Source organism: Hyla sarda, chromosome 8, assembly GCF_029499605.1.
Source record: "Hyla sarda isolate aHylSar1 chromosome 8, aHylSar1.hap1, whole genome shotgun sequence".
NCBI lineage: Eukaryota > Metazoa > Chordata > Amphibia > Anura > Hylidae > Hyla > Hyla sarda.
The window spans coordinates 70,975,299-70,999,624 of record NC_079196.1 but is presented as its reverse complement, the minus strand read 5'-3'; the positions used below and the strand labels follow the sequence as shown (position 1 = coordinate 70,999,624).

At 43.4% G+C, this 24,326-nt stretch overlaps 1 protein-coding gene across 1 annotated transcript in view; it reads left to right on the top strand.

Moving 5' to 3' along the window:
• Window positions 1-24,326, top strand: part of PCNT (pericentrin) — a 115,726-nt gene that overhangs the window by 55,046 nt on the left and 36,354 nt on the right. The window contains exons 17-29 of the mRNA XM_056536639.1: window positions 3,107-3,325; window positions 3,401-3,550; window positions 3,652-3,798; window positions 6,879-7,030; window positions 7,980-8,149; window positions 9,056-9,270; window positions 13,427-13,589; window positions 14,661-14,867; window positions 14,998-15,227; window positions 20,671-20,784; window positions 22,257-22,277; window positions 22,530-22,766; window positions 23,296-23,466. Of these exons, the coding sequence (XP_056392614.1) occupies window positions 3,107-3,325; window positions 3,401-3,550; window positions 3,652-3,798; window positions 6,879-7,030; window positions 7,980-8,149; window positions 9,056-9,270; window positions 13,427-13,589; window positions 14,661-14,867; window positions 14,998-15,227; window positions 20,671-20,784; window positions 22,257-22,277; window positions 22,530-22,766; window positions 23,296-23,466 (2,196 nt within the window). The remainder of the gene's footprint in view (window positions 1-3,106; window positions 3,326-3,400; window positions 3,551-3,651; window positions 3,799-6,878; window positions 7,031-7,979; window positions 8,150-9,055; window positions 9,271-13,426; window positions 13,590-14,660; window positions 14,868-14,997; window positions 15,228-20,670; window positions 20,785-22,256; window positions 22,278-22,529; window positions 22,767-23,295; window positions 23,467-24,326) is intronic.

The window sequence follows — 24,326 nt, the reverse complement described above, 5'->3', positions numbered from 1 at the left end:
GGCTTAGCTACCGCTCCCAGGGTCTTCACCAAGGTCATGGCGGCAGTAATTGCCATTCTTCGGAGCCAAAGGATCTCAGTTCTCCCCTACCTGGACAACCTTTTAATCAAGGCCCCGTCCCGGTCCTAAAATCTGGAGTCTTCAGATCACGCTTCAGACCCTATCCTCTTTCGGTTGGGTGACCAACCGGGAGAAGTCTCATCTCTCCCCTTCCCAGTCTGTTATTTCTGGGTCTCCCTTCCGACACAGCAGTAGCCCGTGTCCGCCTTCCTTTGGATTAACGGTGCTTTCTGCAACTGGGTGTCTGTTGCCACCTTGCCCCTCCATGTTTCCAATTCGTTTCTGCATGGAGGTCCTGGGCCGTATGGTGGCAGTCCCCTTCACCCAGTTTCATTATCGTCCCCTCCAACTGGTCATACTGGCCAGGAGGGACAAGTCTCAGTTTTCCCTGGATCAGCGGATTCTTTTGCCTCAGACTTTTCAGCGGTCCCTTCTTTGGTTGCTCCATTCTCCCCTTATTCTTCTGGGGAGGTCCTTCCTCCCTCTCCATTAGCAGATTGTGACGACCGATGCAAGTCTCCAGGCCTGGGGAGGTGTGTTTCGGGACCTGACTTTCCAGGGCTGCTGGTCCCCCTCAAGAAACCCGCCTTTCCATCAATCCTCTGGAGCTCCATTCCATCTTTCTTTGCCTCCTCTACTGGGAGAGACTCCTTCAGGATTGGCTGGTCCGTGTTCAGTCGGACAATGCGACGTCTCCTACATCAATCGCCAAGGCGACACATGAAGTTTCTTGGCGATGGATGAGGTCTCCAGAATTCTGATCTGGGCCGAGGCTCGAGTTCCTGCTCTCTCTGCGATCCACATGCTGGGTGTGGAAAATTGGGAAGCGGGCTTTCTCAGCTGCTGTTCGGTGGATCTGGGGGAGTGGTCTCTCATCCGGAGATGTTTGCACAGATCTGCAATTTCCGGGGGACGGGACAGGGATCTCTTTGCGTCTTGCCACAACAAGAGGGTTCCCCGCTTTGTTGCAAAGTCACGAGACCCGCTGGCTTTGACAGTGGACGCTCTGGTCATTCCATGGTAGTCCTTCCTCTCCCTTTCATCTTTCCACACCTTCCTGTCCTTGTGAGGAAACTCAAGGCGGAGGGCGTTCCTGCCGTTCTGGTGGCTCCAGATTGGCCCAGACGAGTGTGGTACGCCAACGTGATTCGGCTGCTTGTCAACTTACCGCTGCGTCTTCCACTTCACCCCGATCTGCTCTCTCAAGCCCTCTTTGCCACCCCAGTTTACTGTTGCTTTATTTGACGGTGTGGCGGTTGAAACCAGGAGATTAAGAGCGTGCGGGGGGCGGGGGGGGGGGTGTTCCTCTGGGGTGATTTGTACCATGCTTCGAGCACGGAAGCACTCATCCGCCAGGGTTTATCACCGCACTTGGAAAGCTTATTTGGTGCGAGGCGTAGTTCTTTTTTTTCCTTTCCACGCCTTCTTGCTTTTCTCCAATCGGGGTTGGATCAGCATTTCACCCTCAACTCTCTTAAGAGTCAAGTGTCTGCTTTCTATTCTGTTCCAACAGCATTTGGCTTCTAATTCTCATGTCCGCACCTTTCTGCAGGGTGTGGCCCATAAGGTGCCACTTTTCATGGTGCTTTCACGTCCAGCCCTGAAAAATTCACTTGGCCAGCACCTTGAACTACATTTCCCTTCTCGTTAGTTTAATTGACATGATAAAAAGGTTACTGTAAAATAAAGATCTTTCTCACATTTTGGTTCCCTTTTTAGAAAAGAAAATAGCTTCTTAATCCTTTAAAGACTCAGCATTTTTCAGTTTTTTATTTTTAATTTTTTTCCCTCCTTACCTTTTTTAAACCCTTTCAATTTTCCACCTAAAAATCCATATGATGGCTTATTTTTTTGCGCCACCAATTCTACTTTGTAATGACATCAGTCATTTTAACCAAAAACAATGTGCGGCAAAATTGTAGAGAACACTATTTTGTAACTTTTTGGGGGCTTCCGTTTCTATGTAGTAAATTTTTTTTTGGTTAAAAATGACCTTATCTTTATTCTGTAGGTCTATGTGATTAAAATGCTGCCTTACTTATATAGGTTTGATTTTGTTACTTCTGGGAAAAAAATCATAACTACATGCGCAAAAAGTTTAAAAATGTCCTCTTCTGACCCCTATAACTTACTTTTTTCTGCATTTTTTTTGCACTGTGATCTGAAATTCTTATTGATACCATTTTTGTTTTGATCTGACTTTTTTTTTTTTTTTTTTTTTTAATGGTATAAAAAGTGACCCAAAACACGCTATTTTGGACTGATTTTTTTTTTTTTTTTTTTACGTATATGCAATTGACCTTGCGGTTTCATTAATGATATATTTTTATTGGTTGGACATGTATGCACAAGGTGATACCACATGTGGGGCTATAACATGCATTATATTGCAGGCACTGATCAATGCTATCGGCGGTTGATTGCTCAAGCCTGGATCTCAAGCTTGGTGCAATCAATCGCCGATCCGACGAGCAGTAGGCTGGTAAGGGACCTTCCTCGTGCATCCTAGCTGATAGGGATACCGCGGTTTCACCGTGGTGTTCCTGATCAGCCCGACTGAGCAGCCGGGAATGTGATTTTATTTTTATTTTTTTAAACTTTGATCACCACGTCTTAAGCGTTATTTCCAGACATCACCGCGATTGGTGATGTCCGGTATTAGCCCAGGGTCCCAGCTACCGCTAGCCGCTGAGACTGACCCGATATGATGCAAGCGCAGGACGTACAGGTACGCCCTGCATCCTTAAGAGGTTAAAGGAGAAAAACTGTGCCAACACACAGTCTGTGCTTATTTTTACATGTATCTTTTTTTTTGTGATTTCATATCCCCCCTTCCCCCCCCCCCCTTATCGGTTTGACTAGTAGGGATGTGCATCAAATGCAGAAGAATTAATGTTTTGAATAGTCTTATTATTTAAAAAAAAAAAAAGATAGAGATATAGATATAATATAATTTATTTAATTTTTTTTACTGCATTTTGTGCGCATCTGTGTTTTGTGACTACCTCATAGGAGTGGGGCAACTCAACTGTTATTCTACTTTTAGGAGGACCTGAGACAGCAGCTCGATCAACAACTTTTCAAACTAGAGGAGGAGAAAAAACAGGCCTTAAATCTCTTGCAAGAAGAGGTCCTAAGAATGGAAGCTCAGAACCAGCTCGCTCTGCAAGAGCTTTCTGATCTGCACAAAGTGGAAGTTGAACATCAAACCCTTAAACTTCAAGAGGAGATGGAGATAATGAGAGAGGAACTCCACAAACAGGAGGTAAGTGATTGTCATTTTGTCCGAATAATCTATTGTCCTGGCTCCGTGTACAATGAAGTATTTGTCCCTCTTCAGCGGTTTATTGCAGAGCTTACTAGTGAACGACAAGCTCTTTCTAAGGAGCTACAGAAGAAGTCTGATCAGCAGCTGCAGTTCCAGGAGGAGATAGAGTTGTTGAAGTGTCAGTCTGAGATGTTGCTGGAACAGCAGATCAGTCTCCTAAAAGTAAGACTTGTTTTTGCTTTCTCTTAGAACATTTACTTTATTATTTCACTGCATGCACATAACACACACGATCCGTTCTAATGGTGCATTTGTTTTCGCAGGAAGAATTTAGTGCAGAGAAAAGGTCTGCATTACAGGAACTTGAAGAACAGTTCAATAGAGACATTGAAAAAGTCAGAGCTGAGCATCAGCTGGAGAAGGAACACTTTATGAAGCAGCTAGAAGATAAAAATGCAGAAATGTTACAGGTGTGTATAATTGAGGTGCACTGTAGAAATACCTCAAGATCTCATTCCCATGTCATAATCAGAGGCTGATGTACAAAATAAATAAAAAGAAAAATATAGATATATCTAGATATGTCTAAAAAAAAATTCATTAAAATTTATTCTTATAATAAGCAACAAATGTAGTCACAGATTACCTTTTGCTAATTGTCTTGGCCCGGTCTCTATAAAGTCCAACATTTACAACATAAGAAAATGGTGGCAAGGAATATTCTCTGTGCTCCAGAAGGATATGTTTAAACGTATTGGAATGCAAAGGCTTTGTATGTCAATACTTTTTGGATATATCCTTCTGGAGTGCAGAGAATAATCCTTTTCATCTTTTTGGTATGCTGTAAATATTGAGTGCACTAGTACCCTTCATTCTAAAAATAAATTATAGCTACTTTTTTGTCTTCCCATACTGTAAGCTCGCAAAAGTAGAAAGGGCTTTATTAGCAGCCCAAGTGAGTAGCAGACTACAGTTCCCATTTTGCACTACTGTCCTCTGCTCAATAGACTAGAACAGCCTGAAATAGTCACTTTGCAATATTTTATACACCTCACGGTGTTCACTCACTGCTGACATCCTACTTTGTGGTGCAGAGATGGGTAGTTCACCCTCCTATTCTAACTTCTAGAGCTGCTATTGAGCATGCATGACATGACTGAAGCTACTCCAGGAATCTATACTCTTGACAAGTGGAACAACTTTTAAAAAGCTAAATGAATAGATGACTATATTACTAGATTCTGTTCAGATCTTACTGCAGATTCTCTAATGGTAACAGTTTATGTGAAAGACTACTTAAAAAAAAAAAAAAAACTTTATATAAAGTAAAAAGTATACGGTAGCATATAGTTAACCAGTACCTGTAACTTGTCATGTTTTTGTAAATTAAAATGACATCTCAATAGATTTTATTGGTTGGCGTCTCAGTGCTGGGGCCCCCACCAATCAGAAGAGTGAGCGGGAAGAGACGCCTGGTAGTGCTCGTCACTCCTGCTTGCTGCGTTCTTCGTCCTGCGGTGCCATTATAAGTGTACCATGCCATTCCGAAAAGCTGGATGAAAGTTGCTGTGAATCTGGGAGCGAAATGCACTACTGATGCTGGGTGTCAACACTGAGACGCTGACTTGCCGTTTTTTTTGCACTCTTTCAATGAAGTTCAGCACAAAATTGCAGTGTTTTTTATAAAATATTTCAAATACATATGCAAAATAATACATTTAGAACAAACATAAGTGTGCTTAAAGGAAAACTGTCACATGTTCACTCTCGCATTAACCACAGGTACTGATGGATAGTGGGGGGACGCTGATTCATATGATCCCTACCTTGCCCGGATCCGTCCAGCTGTTCGCCCGCAATCTTAATTTTTCTATATGTGCAAATGTAGCTTTAACTGGCACGTGCAGGGTTTTCAGGAGCCCAGTGGCACTGTGAGGTCAGCGTCGCCCGCTTATGAATAATCATCCCCCCTCCGTCTCTCCCTCTCCCCGCTGCTCCTAACTGATCTTCACAGTGCATGTCAGGTAGCGGCACCTGTGCAGTAAGGACCAGTTAGGAGCGGCAGGGAGAGCTGGGGGGGGGGGGGAATAGCCATAAGCGGGCGGAGCTGCGGACAGGAGGCGCTGACATCACAGTGCCACTAGGCTCCTGAAAACCCCGCCCATGCCAGTGCCAGCCACACTTGCACATATAAAGGAAAATTAAGAATGCGGGCGAATGGCTGGACGGATCTGGCCAAGATAGGGATCATATGAATCAGCATCCTGCGCACTATCCGTCAGTACCTGTGGTTAGTGCGGGAGTGAACATGTGACAGTTTGCCTTTAAACAGCACTAGGGACAGTGATTATTTTGAGAGAAATCTGTCATAAGTCAGCCCTCCAGAAGAACATTTTCTGCAATTTGGGTGGTTAAACTGCATATCAAAATACAAATGCCCTTTGCATAGTTTCTGGGGGTTATACTGTGTAGTGGTGTACTGGAATACCCGTTTGAGTGCGATGAACACATGTTTTTGGTAATATCTAAGCCATCTGTTTAGTAGAGTTAGGTTTTAACTCTGTTTAAACTGTAATGCATGTCTAGTGAACTCTGTAGCCTGTTGTCACTGGCTTGTTTAGCCTCAGTTTCCATGGTTCATTTTCATGGGACTAACCCCTGGCAGTTTTTCCCCAAGATTTGATCCCTAGATTGATCAGTCAGTGTGAATTGTGATTTAGCAATCCTACATATAACCATCTCAAGTTACTGCTGCATGGCAGCCTGATTATTCAGTCCAGATGGTTTGTTAGGCCAACGTTTCATAGGATGACAAACAATTTGCTTAGATGGAAATTAACTTTGTTTTGGAACAAGCATTAAAATAATTGGTCAGATGGAAATATGTCTTTTAAAACAAGCCAATCTAAAAGTAGCTGCCTTTGGGAGAAAACAATCGTTTTATTATTTTTGAGTTAAACTTTTTGCACCTCCTGCATAGTTTTTTTTTTTTTTTTTTTTTTTTGTAGTTGTGTTTTTGTTCTTCAAATTTTTGCATGTTAGGAGAGCAGATTTACAAGTGAAGTGACTGGTCATGGAGTCTAGTCCAGTAGAACCTTTCTCAGACATTAACAGGCTTTTGCACCAAATGTTGACATAATGTAAGGCATGAAAGTCTTATGTCTAAAGGTGTCAGACTGTTAAATTATTCACTTTACATGTAAAAGGAATCTCCGGACAGGAGGTGGCTGGGAGGCTTCTTGTGTTTTGGCTTGTCAAGCCTCCAAGCTGTTGTCTTGGTGACAGGGCAAGGAGTGAAGCTGTGAATAATTCCCTTTTGCATTTAACAGTGAAGTGCTGCTTTCTGCCAGCTTAAGTTTGCAAAACCTTCCTACCTAGCAATGCAGACCAAATGACTATTTAACTATTCCTATTTCATGGAATCTAGTGACCTTACGGAGGGTCAACAGATCTTGTTCCATTAACTTGTAAAACAACTTTAATACACTGTTATCATGTTGGGGTCATGATCAGTTTTCTGACTATTTTTTCTATGTTCCGAACCCCTCAGTTGCAAGATAAAGTCTTGGCTTTAACTAAAGAAATGGATGCTTCACAGTCCCAGATGGATGTGCTTGTGCAGAGAAGAGAGAGAGAAAACCAGGAAGGCGAGCACTTAGTTGCAATGCTGCAATTGGATGCGCAAACGGCTCAGCAGGAACAGTAAGTACATCTCTCTGTATTCTAAATCCTTTTGCCACCAAAAGGCAATCATGATTTATTTTTTATTTTTTGGGGAATTTGCATCATGCAAAATAAACGCTATTTCGTAATGGATACAATGGGCTATATTTTTTCCAAACTGTTCTATTGCCAGAAGCAACCTATCAGAGTTCAACTTTATTGTCTTTGAGAAGTTTTCCCAACCACAACATTCCTCTCTCTGTAATATAGATGTGGAGTTTCTGATACATGGTGGGGCTCCCAGCAATCGGTCCAATCATGAGAATCTGGGTCTCATGCTTCCATTTGAATGGACTGGCTGTTGGGCATGTATGCTGCCTTTCCATTAAATTTTATAGTTCTGATGGACCTGGTCGTGTGCTTGTTGATCGATCTTCATCAATTGTTGTTTGAAAGAACATCTTTTAAGGTTCTAGCAAAATGGAAAATTGCATTTTGATGTTGGCATCAAAGACGCTTTTTTTTTTTTTTTGCTAAACAAGGTAAAGTATGTATACATTATGGATGTGGATTGAAAGCTGCCCAGAGATGGAGAGGTGTTGGTCAGTTCACTTTCTCACCGCTTACTCCAATCAATGCGATTTAGTTGCATTTAATTTTCTAACTGGTCTTTGAAGTGTGGGTCCTTCATGGGCTCACACTTTTTTGTGTTGAACCACGTAAAAGCTTAACTCCGATGATGGGCTGTGGCAAGATGTACATTGTTAAAATCTTCCAGTAACTTCTTAGCCAGGGCACAGCGATCAAGATATGGATTTTCCTGCAAGTCTGTTACGATCAGCAAATCCATATCCTGATCACAGTAGTCTAGAGCTATTAAGTTGCCGGGAGTTTAACCAGATATCTTGCCACAGAAACCACTAGTGTTGCGCTTCAACTGTGTTCTGACAATAAAATCTATAACTGCCTAATTTTCTTTGCCTACTAGGAAGAGGTTGCAAGGTTCCTGTCAGCGTCTTCTCAAGATTTTTGCAGATGTTCTTAAGAGCACTCTGATCACTGAGGATTTAATCAGCAAAAAGATTGGTCTTTGCTTGGACAACAGCTTGTCTCAAACTGATAATGAGAGAACTATTGATGATTTGGCTAAATCTTCAGGTATATTTTACCACTGTCCAAAAGGTTACCTAAAACTGCATGTATGCAATATGACGATTAATGTTTTGTATTTCTGCTTTGGAGGACACAGTACTTCCGCAAACTTTTAGCTTACCTGGGTATGACATGTATAAAGTGGGTGTTCTGTCCCTAAAATGTCAATTATCCTTATTAGACCTAACTTAAAAGGTACTCCAGAATCAAAAAATCAAATCACCTGCTGAGAAAGTTTATACTGCTTTGCAAATTACTTCTATATAATAATCTCAAGCTTTTCAATACTTAGCAGCTGCTAATTGTCCTGAGGAAGTTGTGGAGTCTTTTTGTTTGAGGTTTGCTTTGGGGATTTGCTCCTGCTAGACAGTTCCTGGCATGGACAGAGGTGGCAGCTGGGCGCACTGTCTGACTCGAAAGACTCCACAACTTCCTCCAGGGAATACAGCTTCTGATAAATATTGGAAGGCTTGAGAGTTTTACATAGAGGTAATTTACAAATCTATAGATTTGAGTAACCAGTTGATTAAAAAACTATTTTTATTTTTATTCTCTCCAAAGTACTCCTTTTTAAAGGGGTTGTCATGTGAGGGCTGTGCATATGACCTATTAAAACTGGTGAACTCAAGCGGTGTGTGTATATTACAATCGCTGCCATGCAATACTACAGTCCCTTGCAGCTGCAGGGAAAGTACCTAACTCTCTACAGCATCCCACCTAAATTGAATTTCTACTATGGGTGATAGCAGACAGACACGTGGCAATTGTGTGTCCAATATAGATTAAGAGCAAAGAAAAAATTAGCATGATACATAAACACGCTCTTAGATACGGTAAACTTGCTACATCATACCAAGACATTTTTCTTCTGTTAGTGAGAAAAAAATCTCATGAAACAAACATGTATTTTAGATAAAAATCGCATGAGCCCAGATTGTGAGACTATGACCGAGCACAGTCTGATTTCTACAGACGAAGGTTATGAGCTTTCTGAATATCTGTGTGACAGCATACTCGGCAGCTTGGAAGTAGGTCTGGAGAATGAGGAGAAGATAGTTCGCATGGGCCATCGACTACGTGCTGCTGTTGAGAGGCTTCTGGACATGGTTACTGACTCTACTCTTCAGGTATGAAGTCTCTTCTATATAAAAGTTACATATATAGTATATTTGATTAGATTTAATATAGAGCTCAGTTGCTAGAAGTTTATTTCTGTTACCATGTGTTTTGAACTTAATTCCAATTGCAGTTAGAACAGAAGCAACAACACATAGATTAAAAAAATCCAACAGCACTTGAAAGATACAAAAAAGTGTGGGCATTGGGGGACACAATTACCGTGGGTATATCTTGCTGACACTAGGCAACATAGTGCCCCTCCCAGCAGGATATACCCTGCCTACTGACCCTGAGCTAGTCAGTTTTAGCTTAGTGTCAGTAGGAGGCAGACACAGGTCTGGAGTTTTCCAGAACTGGTCTCTTCTGTATTTTTATTTTCTTGTTTTCAGGAGCATGGCACTACCTGTAACCCATTATGCGATGAAGGGGCACAGTACATGGAGTACGTGCTGTTAACCCCGTCTCGCCAGCGCCAGGGGTAGTACCATGGGTCAGGGTCCCCCTATGGTCCTTGCTCGTCTTGATGTCACAGCCTGGCATAATGCAGGGACACGCCTAGCTAGTTGCAGACATCTCTAGGTGGATGCCGCCTCTAAGAAATCCCTTACAGAACTGCCCTTTGCCGGGTTAAGGGTCTTCGGGAAACTCCTGGATGATATTGTTTCCAAGGAGACTGGGTAGGTGCTCTTTGCTCCCTCAAAATAGACCACCCTGATTCCCTCTGCAAGTAATCTTCCTTTCAGTCCTTCACTTCGGGTCGCTCTGCCAGCCTCAGTCTAGGAAAGCTCCCTCATTCAAGGCATGTCCTGCCTGGAAGTCTGGCCATTTCGACCGCTTTGCAGCCAAACCAAGTAATCGTAAGCCTACCTCTACCTGAGGGGACGCCCCCACCTGAGTGTCCTTCTCGGGTGGGAGGTAGTCTGTCCCTGTTCCAGGACATTTGGTTGTCTCTACAGGATTCTTGGGTTCGGGACGTCGTGTCAGACTGATACCGGATCGAACTTGATTCTTTTCCCCGTGATAGTTTTTTCTGGTCCCATCTGCCACGTTCACCCCTCTCTGACTGCAGCCTTTCAGTCAGCAGTCCTCTCCATCCTAGCACAGGGTGTGATCGTCCCAGTGCCTCCCAGGGAACTCTTTTCAGGTTTCTATTCCAACCTTTTCGTTGTTACCCACAAAAGGGGGTTCTATTCATCCCATCCTGGACCTGAAGCTTTTCAACTGCCACTTGCTTCTGACACATTTCCGCATGGAGTCCCTCCAGTAGGTTGTGGCGTCCATTGATCAGGGGGAATATCTGTCCTCAGTGGACATTCGGACGCATTCCTCCACATCCCCATTTTCCAGGCTGATCAATGCTTTCTCCGGTTTCCTGTCCCCGTGGGCCATTTTAAATTTGTGGCTCTGCCCTTTGGTCTCGCCACGGCCCCCAGGGTTTTCACCAAGGTCATGGCAATGGTGGTTGCCATTCTGCGTACCCGGGGAGTCCCGATGCTCTCTTTTCTGGATGACCTACTCATCAAAGCACCCTCTGGCACAAAATCTGGAGTCTCAGTCTCAAGATTCAGACCTTGACTAGCTTTGGCTGGGTGATCAACCAGGAGAAGTCCAACCTCTCTCCCTCCCAGTCATTGATATTTCTGGGACTCGGGTTGTTCGACACCACGGCTGCCCGGATCCAGCTACCACCGGACAAGCATCTTGTCCTGACGGCGGGAGTGCGTCTCCTTCGTTGTCCCACTCCGATCTCCATCCACTCTTGTATGGAGGTTCTGGGCCGGATGGTGGCAACCATAGAGGGCCGTGCCTCTCACAAAGTTTCGGTGTCATCCTCTCCAGTTGGCCATTCTGTCTCAGTGGGACAATTCCCTGCTGTCTCTCCATTGCAGGATTTTCCTTCCCCTCTGTGTGCGCCTGTTGCTCCTTTGGTGGCTCCATTCCTTCAGGGAGGGGCAGTCCTTTCTCCCTCTTTGCTGGCAAGTCATCACGACCAACTGGAGTCTCCTCTGCTAGGGTGTGTGTTCCAGGATCTGACGGTCCAGGGCCACTGGTCTCCTCGGGAGACGCGTCTCTCAAACGTCCTGGAACTTTGGGCCATTTTCCTGCGCCTTCTCCACTGGGAGCTTCTTCTCTAGGGCCGTCCGGTTCAAGTCCAGTCGGACAACGCCACAGAGGTTGTGTACATTAATCACCAGGGAGGAATTTGCAGTTTCCAGGATCCTGTTCTGGGCCGAACGCCAGGTCCCCTCCATATCACCAATCCACATTCCGGGGGTGGACAATTGGGAGGCGGACTTTCTCAGTCACTCCTCAGCGGGGAGTGGTCCCTTTTTTACCTGGTGGTTTTTGTGGACATTTGTAGCTGCTGGGGGGACCCCGGACGTGGACCTCTTTGCGTCACGTCTCAACAGGCAGGTTCCTCAATTTGTCGCCAAGTCCCGCAACCATCTGGCTCTAGCCGTGGACACATTGGTGATCCCCTGGTCGCCCTTCGCTCTTCCCTATCCCCTCCTCTTCCCTTCTTGCCCTGGGTCATGAGGAAGCTCAAGGCGGAGGGCATCTCAACTATTCTTGTGGTTCCGGATTGGACCAGGTGAGCGCGGTATGCCAACGTCATTCGTCTTGTCACCGACGTACCACTGCGTCTTCTGAAATGTCCCAGTCTGCTCTCCCAGGGACCCCTCTGCCACCCGAATTTACTACGTCTTGATGGTGTGGCGGTTGAAACAATGTATCTGAGAGCTTGGGGGTTCTTTTCTCTGGGTTATACGCACCATGCTTCGGGCTCGTAAGCCCTCCTCCACCAGGACTTATCACCAGAGTTGGCGGATCTTTCCTGTAGCCCCCCCCCCCTTTCTGGTTCTCCACCAGGATAAGGTTGTTCTACATCCAGTGCCTTCCTTCTTGCCCAAGTTGACCTCTGCTTTCCACTTGAACGAGGACCTCGTTCTGCCCTTTTTGTCAAGCTCCTTCGAGCCCAAGGGAGCGTTCCCTCCATCGCATGGATGTAGTCAGGGCCATGGAGATCTATCTCTGTCACTTACTCCTTCCGGCAGTGTGATTCTTTTTGTCCTTCCCGAGGGTCGTCGTAAAGAGCATCCGGCTTCTAAGGTGACCATCTCGAAGTGGATCCGTTCCATTTCGGAAGCTTACCAGTGTAAGGGGAAAGTCCCGCCTTTTCTGATTACGGCGCACTCCACCCTTTCCGTCAGGGCTTCCTGGGCGGTTCACAACAGAGCTCCGGCCTTGCAGGTTTAAGGCTGCCACGTGGTCTTCGCTGCACACGTTTGTCAAATTCGATCAGATGCACACTTTTCAATTGGCTGACGCTAGCTTGGGCCGCAAGGTGCTGCAGACGGCAGTGGCTCAGCCTTCTGACTGATTTTGTGAGTTACTGTTTGTTCCCACCCCGTGGATTGCTTTGGTATGTCCCACGGTTCTGGTGTCCCCCAATGAAGCAGACAGACAGGTAGATTTTATTTACATTTTTATTTTTTTTTTATACTTGCAGTACAATCTTAATTGGAGGATCCATTGGGGACACAGCGCCCACCCATTCTTTGCTGGTTTGTTGACTTTAGTTTTGGTTGTCTTTCGTTGGGTTTGTTAGTTTTTGTCTGGCGTGTGACAACCAGATTTTCTTTGTTCTGTCGGTTCTCTCCTACTTCTTTGGGACTAAACTGATTAGCTTAGTCAGTAGGCGGGGTATATCCTGCCGGGAGGGGCTGACTTCTTCTGTTTTTTTTGTTTTTTTTTCTTTCTGTTTCCTAGTGGCAGCAATATATACCCACGGTTCCTTTTCCCCCAATGGATCCTCCGAGATTTTACGAAGGAGAAAAAAAATGTACTTCTCAAACGTGATGACATCGGGTTATACAGGGAGGGAGCAGACAGACATGTCTGTTTGCTCCCTCTTTGTATAACTCGATGACATTCTGTATGGGTATACAATAAATTGCAACTTTTTTTGTATCCATGTGAGTGCCTTTTGGATTTTTCAATCTACATGTTGTTGCCTATGCTACGAGGTTTGCATCTATCAACTGAGCACCACGGACTGTTGGAATTTATGTGCCCGGGATTACTGTCATTCCCTCATTTTGGAGAAATACTATATTGGGTTAAGTAATTCTGCCCCCCTGGGATCTTTGTTGGCTTTTGCAGTTAGAACAGACCCGTGAAATGCAGAAATGTTTTGAGGAGGAGTTTCAAAGCCGGAACCAGGATATGGCACAAGTGGTGATACAGAATCAGGATCTATTAAAAGAGCTGGCAAAAGAGACCGAGGAAAAGAATAGACTACAGGTGGAGCTGCATAAATCTCAGGGTAAGCAGTCTGGTAAAGGGAACCGATGTGACTTTGTAGTATTCAGTGTTGGTACGGAGCAAATGTTAAAAAAAAAAAAATGCTATTACTGAACAAGTGTGCTTTCGCACTGCATTTGCGACTCTGTTTAACGGAAATTGTGAAAGGAGTTCTCTAAGCTAAAACTTTTAACCCCCGCTGTGCCCGGGCTGTAAAACTATACATAATAAACTTTCACTTACCTGCCTACAATCCCCCGTTGTTCCGATATCGCCGTTCCGGTCTCTTCCACTTCCTGCGGGTCGATGACTTTACTCTGCGCTCAGCCTATCAGCGGCCGCAGCAATGTCCCGTCGTGGCAGTTGATGGGCTGAGCGCAGAGTGAAGTCACTGACCCGCAGGAAGTGGAAGAGACCGGGACCGGAGAACGGGATGGCGAGATCAGAACGGGGGATCGTAGGCAGGTAAGTGAAAGTTTATTATGTATAGTTTTACAGCCCAGGCACAGCGGGGGATAAAAGATTTCAGTTGGAGAACTCCTTTAAGTTAATTTAATTTTGATGTATTCAACTGTTGTGTGCCAAAAAAAAAAAAAATATATATATATATATATATATATATATATATATATATATATATATATATATATATATATATATATATATATATATATATATATAAAAATATATAATATATATAATATATAATATATATATTGGTTATGGTCTGTTTTTATTTCCGTAATGTAAGCCAAAGGGAATCAGTTGGCTCACAAAAGCATCGGTTAACGCTTTTTTTTTCCCCACAAAAAAAAGTAAAACGGAAACAAACCTGGTGTTAACACACCATAAGGGCTCACTCACATGAGATTTATTTGACAACTCATGGCAAGTTTCAATTGGGGCGGGCTGTCCACGTAAGGTGCGGGTTCGCAATTAAAACCGCTTGTGCGAATGTGCCCTAAGACTTTCCGGTTGATAGTCTTTGTGTGTGTGTGTGGGTTTTTATTTTTTATTTTTTTGAACACCTATTTCTTATGCTATGTCCTACTCTATATTAAATGAAGACAGTTTGTCTTATTGTGCAACACAGGACTTAATGAGGGTTTTGCACTGGAGAAAGCTACACTAGAAGAATCATTGTTATCAAAGGAGAGTTTAGAGCACCAACTCATTGTAGAACTGGAAAAGTCACGTGAGCAGCTTAAGATCCTGACACAAGAACCCACTGTATTTGGAAAGGAGAAAGAAGTGTTGCAGAGACTGCAGGAGGTCTTGGCTGGTAGTGACATTGATGCTGGTGAGAATCATGCAGTAGAGGTTATTGATGCCTGTGTACATTACATTACCCTACACATAATTAACTGGTATTACCTGAAAACCTGAAACTTTATCTTTTTTTTTTTTTTTTCCCCCCCCCCTATCTCCAGAGCTACTAAAAGAAACTGAACGATTGTTGAAAGAAGAGCTCGAGTTGCATTGTCAAGCAAAGCAGGACCACTCAAACGTGATTTCTCAGATGAAAATGCTGGAAATGGAACTAGAAGAGCAAATGGCTCGTAACCAGGAACTCATGAAGAAAACAAAGGACATGGCTGACCTTCAACAGCAAATCCAGTCACTAGAGAAGCAGCTGAAGAGCCAAAGGCAGTTTATGGATGTGAGCTCTTCTGAATTTTTAAATTTTTTTGGTATCTTGATCTTGGTCATAGGAGGCTTGCCCAATTTCTTGATAGTTAAGAAATCTCAGGTTTTGAACTCAACAGCTTGGACTTGCTGAGATCCCAAGTATAGGGTCCCAATGCTCCTTTTGGAATGGATCAGCATTTGGGTGTTTGCTGCTGCTCCGTTCATTAACACTGGGAGGAATCTCTGAGAGGCTGCCATCGCTGCTCCATTTAAGTCTCTGTAGCAGCTGCTGGAGATAGTGGCGTACAGTTCTTGCCTGTCTTTGGCAGCTGTCATAAAGAATAAATGGAGTGATATTCGCCTATTTGCATTTACACTCCTCAGTGATGGGGGGCTTTGGTCCCCATTGGATTTGCTAAGTTGCCAAAGGTCTGACCTTCCACGATCAGATGGGTAACTTCTAATTTAGGATACCTGGACCGTATCTGCTATGAGGCACATTACAGGGTCCCTGAGAGGATGACATGTTCCATAAAATAGCCATAGATCATATATACGGTTTAACATCTTCTGCATACCACTCCCCTCTTCTCTTTTGGCTCCATTGACCTGCAAAAAATGGGACACAAATACACTGCTCAAATAAATAAAGGGAACACTAAGATAACACATCCTAGATCTGAATGAATGAACTAATAGTATGAAATACTTTCGTCTTTACATCGTTGAATGAATGTGCTGACGACAAAATCATACAAAAATTATCAAAGGAAATTAAATTTATCAACTCATGGAGGTCTGGATATGGAGTCACACTCAAAATCAAACTTTGATGTAATGTCCTTAAAACAAGTCAAAATGAGGCTCAGTAGTGTGAGTGTGCTCCACGTGCCTGTATGACCTCCCTACAACGCCTGGGCATGCTCCTGATTAGGTGGCGGCTGGTCTCCTGAGGAATGTCCTCCCAGACCTGGACTAAAGCATCAGCCAACGCCTGGACAGTCTGTGGTGCATGGAGCAAGAGTATGATGTCCCAGATGTGCTCAGTCGGATTCAGGTCTGGGGAACGGGCAGGTCAGTTCCCAGCATCAATGCCTTCCTCTTGCAGGAACTGCTGACCCACTCCAGCCACATGAGGTCTAGCATTGTCTTGCATTAGGAGGAACCCATGGCCAACTGCACCAGCATATGGTCTCACAAGGGGCCTGAGGATCTCATCTCGATACCAAATGGCAGTCAGGCTACCTCTGGCAAGCACACGGAGGGTTGTGCGGCCCTCCAAAGAAATGCCAACCCTCACCATTACTGACCCATCGCCAAACTGGTCATGCTGGAGAATGTTGCAGGCAGAACGTTCTCCATGGCATCTCCAGACTTTGTCACATGTGCTCAGTGTGAACCTGCTTTAATCTGTGAAGAGCACAGGGCGCCAGTGGCGAATTTGCCAAACGTCCTGCACGGTGTTGAGCTGTAAGCACAACCTACACCTGTGGACGTGGGGCCATCATACTACCCTCATGGAGTCTTTTTGACAGTTTGAGTAGACACATGCACATTTGTGGCCTGTTGGAGGTCATTTTGCAGTGCTCCTCCTGCTCCCCCTTGCATAAAGGTGGAGGTAGCGCTCCTGCTACTGGGTTGTTGTCCTCCACGTCTCCTGATGTACTGGCCTGTCTCCTGATAGCGCCTCCATTCTCTGGACACTACGCTGACACACAGCAAACTTTGCCACAGCTCGCATTGATGTGCCATCCTGGATGAGCTGCACTATCTGAGCCTCTTGTGTGGGTTGTAGACTCCATTTCATGCTACCACTAGAGTGAAAGCACCACCAGCATTCAAAAGTGACCAAAACATCAGCCAGGAAGCATAGGAACTGAGAAGTGGTCTGTGGTCACCACCTGCAGAACCACTTCTTTATTGGGGGGTGTCTTGATGACTGCCTATAATTTCCACCTGTTGTCTGTTCCATTTGCACAACAGCATGTGAAATTGATTGTCAATCAGTGTTGCTTCCTGAGTGGACAGTGTGATTTCACAGAAGTGTCATTGACTTGGAGTTGCATTGTGGTGTGTAAGTGTTCCCTTTATGTATTTTTAGCAGTGTAGAAGATTCAAGTCAGCAAGATCTGGGAATACAGTCATTGGTGGAGATTTATCAAAACCTGTGCAAAGGAAAAGTTGCCCAGTTGCCCATAGCAAACAATTACATCACTTCTTTCATTTTGCAGTGGCCTTGTTAAAAATGAAAGAAGCGATCTGATTGGTTGCTACGGGCAACTTTTCCTCTGCACAGGTTTTGATAAATCTCCCCCATTATGTTGTAACTATATGACTGTTTGGTAGAGGTATAAAATACATTTTGCTGGACAGGCATATCTTTTATGTTTTTAGTGGTGGGCTGACTCAGACAGCAGAAAAGCTTGTATCTGACTGGGTGGGAAAAACACTTTAAGAGGCTGTGCCTCCTAATACATCTATGGGTTAACGTGTATATGCCAGACATACCTTTCTTAGAATTGCTTGCTTTGTTTCCTTTCAAAAAAGTTTCTATTATGCAGGGGTGTCACTCCATCTCCGGCTTGCAATTTTATTAGTAAGAGGTAGAGAGCCCGCTTGTTCCCTGCCTCTAGTGACAGCTGTGTCTTCCCTGTACATGCTGCATGTCCCTAAAGCTATTACAATATATGTATTTACAACAAGTCTGTATTACCAGACAAAAGGACCAATTTCCTGGGAATGAAAGGAGATGTCTACATATAGTAGTGATAAGAATAAAACTTGATCTTTTATTTCTTATATAAAGTAGACCTCCTATGATAAAATAACTTTTAAATTACAATGCCCTATTTATCATAGTCACCGATAAACATAAACCCTACCTAAACCATAGGCAAGAGTGCACCACATTAATATGGCACACCGAATGGAGAACCATAAAATGGTGCACTAGACAAATGTCATAAAGGCAGATATATCTTTATTAAACAAATACTTGTTAAGAATAGGACATAATGTTAAGACACCAGGACACAGACAGAAAAGTAGGTATGGAGGACCAGTGGAACATGGATATACAGTATAGCAAAGTATATATAGGCATAGCACTGCCAAGAGGCAGTATACAACAAAGTAATGCAAGGGAAAATGAGGCATAATCCATATATGTGCCAGACCATCCATCCCTACCCAAACCCCAACAATCGTTTCACTACAGACGAGCTTCCTCAGGGGACGAATGTATTTACAAGTCTGTATTACCAGACAAAAAGACCCATTTCCTGTGAATGAAAGGAGATGTCTACAGGTAGTGTGATAAAAATTAAACTTGATCTTTTATTTCTTATATAAAGTAGACCCCCTATGATAAAATAACTTTTAAATTACAATGCCCTATTTATCATCGAAAAGTGTTCTCCTTACAGGTTTTGTTGCTCAATGTTTGGGGTATATCGTTGAGAGAGCTGGAGGTGTGGTGAAACGTTGCGATGGCCTCGTGTGCTTATTTTAGTTTAATGTCATGTTACATCCTACACTATTTAGATCTGAATTGTACTACACTGTCTTATGTTTAGATGATATCAGGCTTGTCCTGAAGCATGTTTCTAACCAGTTTTTTTTTATGCAGGGGAGAATCATGCCTGCTAGCATGTAACAGTGAGGTACATACTGCTATCGGCGATTTGTTACTGGCACCTGGACAGGCTGGTGAGAGCAGTGTAGCCAGCTGATGGTATCAGGAGCACTCTCAAACACACTCCCTCTGCCTGGGTATTAAAGGTTCCCTTACAAGGCAGTTTGATCCCTGGTAACTTAACAGTGAATCTATTCCCTTAAATTGGACTAACAGATTGTCCATAATTCATTACTGTTACAACTTAGGTCACCGACAGTTGATCGCTTCTTTGGTTGGTGTAGCAGAGACTCCATTGGCTCTCAAACTGGTAACCTTGTTTGCACTTTCCCACAGGCGCTCTCTGGAGCAAAAGGGCTTGGGGTACTCTACTACCCTGTCATACTGTGATGTGCATGTAATAGCTGATATATAAGGCTGTACAGATCTAGGAGCAGTTAATTTTGTTCTCTACAGTGTTCATAGCCATACAGGCTGTTACTTGGAAGCTGTTACATTATGAGGAGATGGGTGGCTGCCCACTCCATAGACTTGCATAGCAGAGATGTGATATGCTCTCCTCTATGAACCTGATAGCTCTATAGATCAGGAGCCCTCATTCCTAATGGCAAAACCAGGCTGAACATGGTCAGACAACTGTCCTTCTAGCAGTTGTTCTGTGAGGCGCAATATGGTGTGTGGCTTGAGTGTTGATCAGACTAACCTGTAAAATCAAAAAGTGTACAACAATAGAATAGAACAGTATTAATATTCCACCAATTCATACAGTTAATATATATTTTTTGTCCTTTGTCTAATGTAGATACTTTCTAACAGTTTTGTAGTTGCCTGTAGAATTATGATGTTCTAAGGGCTAGATTAGGGACTGCATTTGGATGACCAGAGGTAGTGTATAGCTATGTGACCACCAAACACTGAGCAACGAAACCTGTAAGGAGCACACTATTGGATGATGAGTAGGGCATTGTAATGTTAAAATTTTCTCTAATAGGGCATTTATTTTATCTAATAAGTAATAAAGGTTACGTTTTATCACACTGCTTTATATTGCCTCATTTTATTCACTGGGTATTGGTCCTTTTTTGTCTGGTAATACAGACTTGTTGTAAATACCAATGAATGTCATGTTGTGTTTGTAAGGCTGTTATGACGCATGTGTTCTGAATCTGTCAGGAACAGAGCATGCAGGAGATATTGGTCGGTATGAGTAAAATCGCTTAGACGATCGAAACGCACCTCTGCTGTTTTGTCCCTTGTGTGTTGCTGCATGAATAAACTCCCTGCATTCAAGCTGCTGCGCTGGATATCTTCTTTCTCTGTATTCAGCCTCAGCATTGTCCATGCTGATCCGCAATGTGGCTGGCAGCTATAGGGGATGAGCTGGTTTTACCTTTGGTTTACTGCATGCAGGAGATAGCATGATGTCAGCAGAGAGGTGTTGAGGACCTCTGGCCAAGCCTTTCTAAAGTTTTTCTTTTATTGTCAAAGAGAGAATATAAAGCCAGCAATTCCACTATGAAAGGTAGGCCTGGTATAAGGTGTTACCACGCATATGCATTTGTGTGGCCTGTTTAACAACTATATAGCATGTGACAGATGCACTTTCACTTTGGTGCTTGGGGGGGGGGGGGATTGATTTAGACTGCTGTTTCACACATCAGTCTTGAGTTACAAGTCTGCTTGCCTGCATTTCTGTAGCTATTTTAGTTCCATACAAGGTTTTAAAATTTGAACTGTGTGATAGGTGCTCTCGGAAATTTTATACTTATAACTTCAATCCTTGCTTTCTTATCCTATGGTATGGCTGCTGACCTGATGTTACTTTTGTACACCGTTTTAGGAGCAAGCTGTAGAGCGAGAGCATGAGAGAGATGAGTTTCAGCAAGAGATTCAGAATCTGGAGGAGCAGCTAAAACAGGCATTGAAAGGTCATGGAGATTCTAAAGCCTATGGGGTGAGTAGCAACACCAATGTTTAGAATGTAGTTTAACTGTTACTGGTCAGTCAAACATTTACTTTAACAAATGTGCACAAGAGGCCTTTACTTAAGAATCATTTTTTGTAATGTTCTAAGGGAATGCATCCTGGTAAAGGTTAGGTGTAGCAACAATAAACCACCACAAAAACCTGACTGTAATGATGTGTCTTAAAAAAAAAAAAAATTCTGTGTGAATTTGAATTCAGTGGGAAGTGTGAATATTTTTCAACCATATGTACTAGAGCTTCTCTTCCCAGTCGAGATGTTGCACGTGATGGGATTAATAGACTGTCTATGGAATCCTACTTGTACATGGAGACAGGTAGAGAAGTGTTAAGCCAAGCGCTTCTCAAGTCTCGTTCTAGCAATGAAAGGGGGTTTGAACACCCAGACCTGGACCAATTTAAAAACTTTTGACTCCTAGATGACAGTGACACTTAAAATAAATGTTAAAATGTCTGTCTGGGGCATATTGATGGCATAGAGGTTGGTCCCCATTTAGGAGTGTATGAGTTACAGCTGTGAGCCACCTAGAAAGCTGCTCCTGCTCTGCCAGGTCAACCCTCACGTGTCATAGCACATGGATGCTCATTTTTTTAAATGAGCGCCATGCATTACTACAGCTAAATCAACAGATGTCTTTGCAGGCTTCATTGTAGGGTATGTTCATACTGAGGAATTTACATGCCAAATTCCATGGCAATTGCACATTGAATGAGAGTTTCATTGTCTTCAATGGTCTTTCTGACTCTGTTCACACTGAGGAATTGCAGAGGCAGATGTGTTTTGCCAGATCATTTTTCTGTCGCACTTGACAAGTAAAAGCATCTTGAAGTCAATGGGACTTTATATTTCATTTGAGTGGAAGAGACTATGAATGGATGCAGAAATTACACACTCAACTTCCTAGTCAGCCTTTCCTGATTACACATGAATTCTGTGCTGAAAATATGCAGAGAATTCTGCACCAAGCCTATGTCAACTAGAAGTTGAGTAGAAATTGGCTCAATGGCAGACTTTCCAGGCAAAGGTAATTCTTTACTTTCTCAGTGTGACCATTCTCTGCTGTCATTACTGCCAGTTTGCTCTGTGCAGTAATGACAGCAGGGTGCTGCTGCCGAGATCCGGGGGACCCCAGTGCTGAGACCCCCGCGATCAGACATCTTATCCCCTATCATTTGGATGGGCTATAAGATGTCTAGTGGTGGAGTACCCCTTTAAGAGTTCGTGTTGTTGAGACTACTGGTTTTGATAAAAGTGAGAAGTTTAAACCTACATCAAAGTTGCTATTGCTAACCTAAACCTATATTACATTATCAGTTTTTTGTTCTGGTTAGCTTGTTTCCACAGCATCTGGGTTACTTGACCACTTAAATGTTAATATTTGTCTCTTTTTTTATTTTTATATTTTTTTTCCCTCGCTCTCCTTTTGTGTAACTATGCCACAGCTCCATGACTGGAGTGCCCAGGTACGATTGGCCATGTCTACATGTGACACGCTTTTCTAGTGACTAGTGTAAATCCATATGTTGTTCCATTCATACGTTGTCCCATGCACACAGTAATCTTCCTGCATGATTGCTTCCAATAGTAGATAGAAGCTGCTTTTTTTGCTTTAACTTGATAGCCCTGCATGGCAAATCCTGCTTGCTTACATTTAGATTAGCGCCTTTATAGGGTTTCCAAGAAAGTAATAGATCTGCATCTAATGTCTTCTACAGATAGAGACTTTGGAGGCTCGTGTGAAAGAGAAAGCAGCCGACTGCAAATTACTGCTTCAGGGAAGAGAGCAAATGGAGCAGGACATAACAGAAAGAAATGAAGAAATAGATAAGATGTTGATAAGAATACAAGAGCTGGAACAGGCTGCTCTGAGCAATGCTGATGCAGGCAGGAAATGTAGCCAACTAGAAGTAGAATTGCAAAAAATGCAGAAGATGGAAAAGGAACTTTTACAGGTAAGGCAATATTCACAGGTTAGGGGAGTGGAATCAGTTAACACATGAAAGTTACTATGCATACATATGGGGTGATGTATCAAAACCTGTGTAAAGGATTGTAGAGCAATCAGATTGCTTCTCTCCCGTTCAAAGGCCTTTTTAAAATAATTTAAAGGAGCAATCTGGTTGCAGCGGTGTCAGAAGTCAGAACCCATCAATCTTGTCCTTGTCATAGGGATAATCTATCAATCTAAGACTCCATTCACACTGCTGTCAGGACCCGTTACTAACTGGTCCGTCAGGCTCTGTTTTGTTTTTTTGGCCAAAAAGGGGCTTGTTACCTGACTGGTCCCGATGGAACCCCATTCACTATGATGGGGTCCCGATGGACCAATTATTTTTTAGCGGGAGAAAAATGTTTGCGACCACAAATTTTTCACCTGCTGTTTGCAATCATAAAATAACAGGCTTCACACTGCCGGAGACAAACTAACAGTGCATAATTTTTTTTTTTAAACTGCTTTTCTGCTAATCTCTTTACATTAAGGACAAAGAAGCGTTACAACAGCAGCAGTACAATAACGTTCTGCAGATCTCAGCCCTTCAGTCGAAGCTTGATGAGGCACGCCATAGACTACCTGTGGAGGGAGAGCCTGACCAGCTCTTAAAGCAAGAGCTACAGGCAGAGCGGGAGGCCCTGCAAAGAAAAGAAAAAGAGGTACCCTTTCCAATAACCAATATGTTTTCTGAATCCAATACTGATGGTCTACAAATATATTAAGTGGTAATGATGATAAGCCCTCATACAGCTATGTCATTTTGAAAAAGTGTGACTCTCAAAGGGCATGGGTAAAAAAAATAAAAGATAATTCACTACATCCAAAATAAATTAAAGAAAAACTGACAGCTAGTACATAAGTCTGCACCTAATGCACCAACAAAATTGAACCTTCATTTTACAACTATTAAACCTCACTATAACTCAGTATACTGGGTTTAGTGCGGGTGAGCTAGCTGTGTTTTTTTTTTTTTTTTTTTTTTTTTTTTCCTTCCAGAGGTTCTGGTCTCCACCTGGACTGTGCTCTCCTTCTGCTCAGGAATGCACTGCTCTCTGGCATTTTTTCGCCATGTTTTCTTGAATCAGTTGATTTTCTAGGCTGGGGTTCCCTTGTTGGGCCCCTTCTATTTTTGTTTTCCAGCCGGGATGGCCCTCTGTTCGGTTCTGTATTTCTTGAAGTCTGTTTTTGAACTTTCCAGAATGGTTACGGTCATTGGGCTTCCTGGCAGCCCTTCTTGTCTCTCTCTATGTGGACCGTAAGTTTGAGTCTCTACAATGGACGATCCCTTCCTTGGCATCCTGGTCTATCTCCATGGATGGTGGGACCTTCCGGACACTGTTTCTGGGTCTCTGTTGCCTCTTGGCCCAGGGTTTCGTCAGTTTCCGGATGGTCTCCCCTTCTCTGGTGGTTATTCTCACCCTAGGGGACTGCCTTTTTACGTCCCCATAGTATTGGTGTCCCCCAATGAAGACCGACTGAGAAAAGGAGATTTATTTATTTTTAATTTATTTGTACTCTC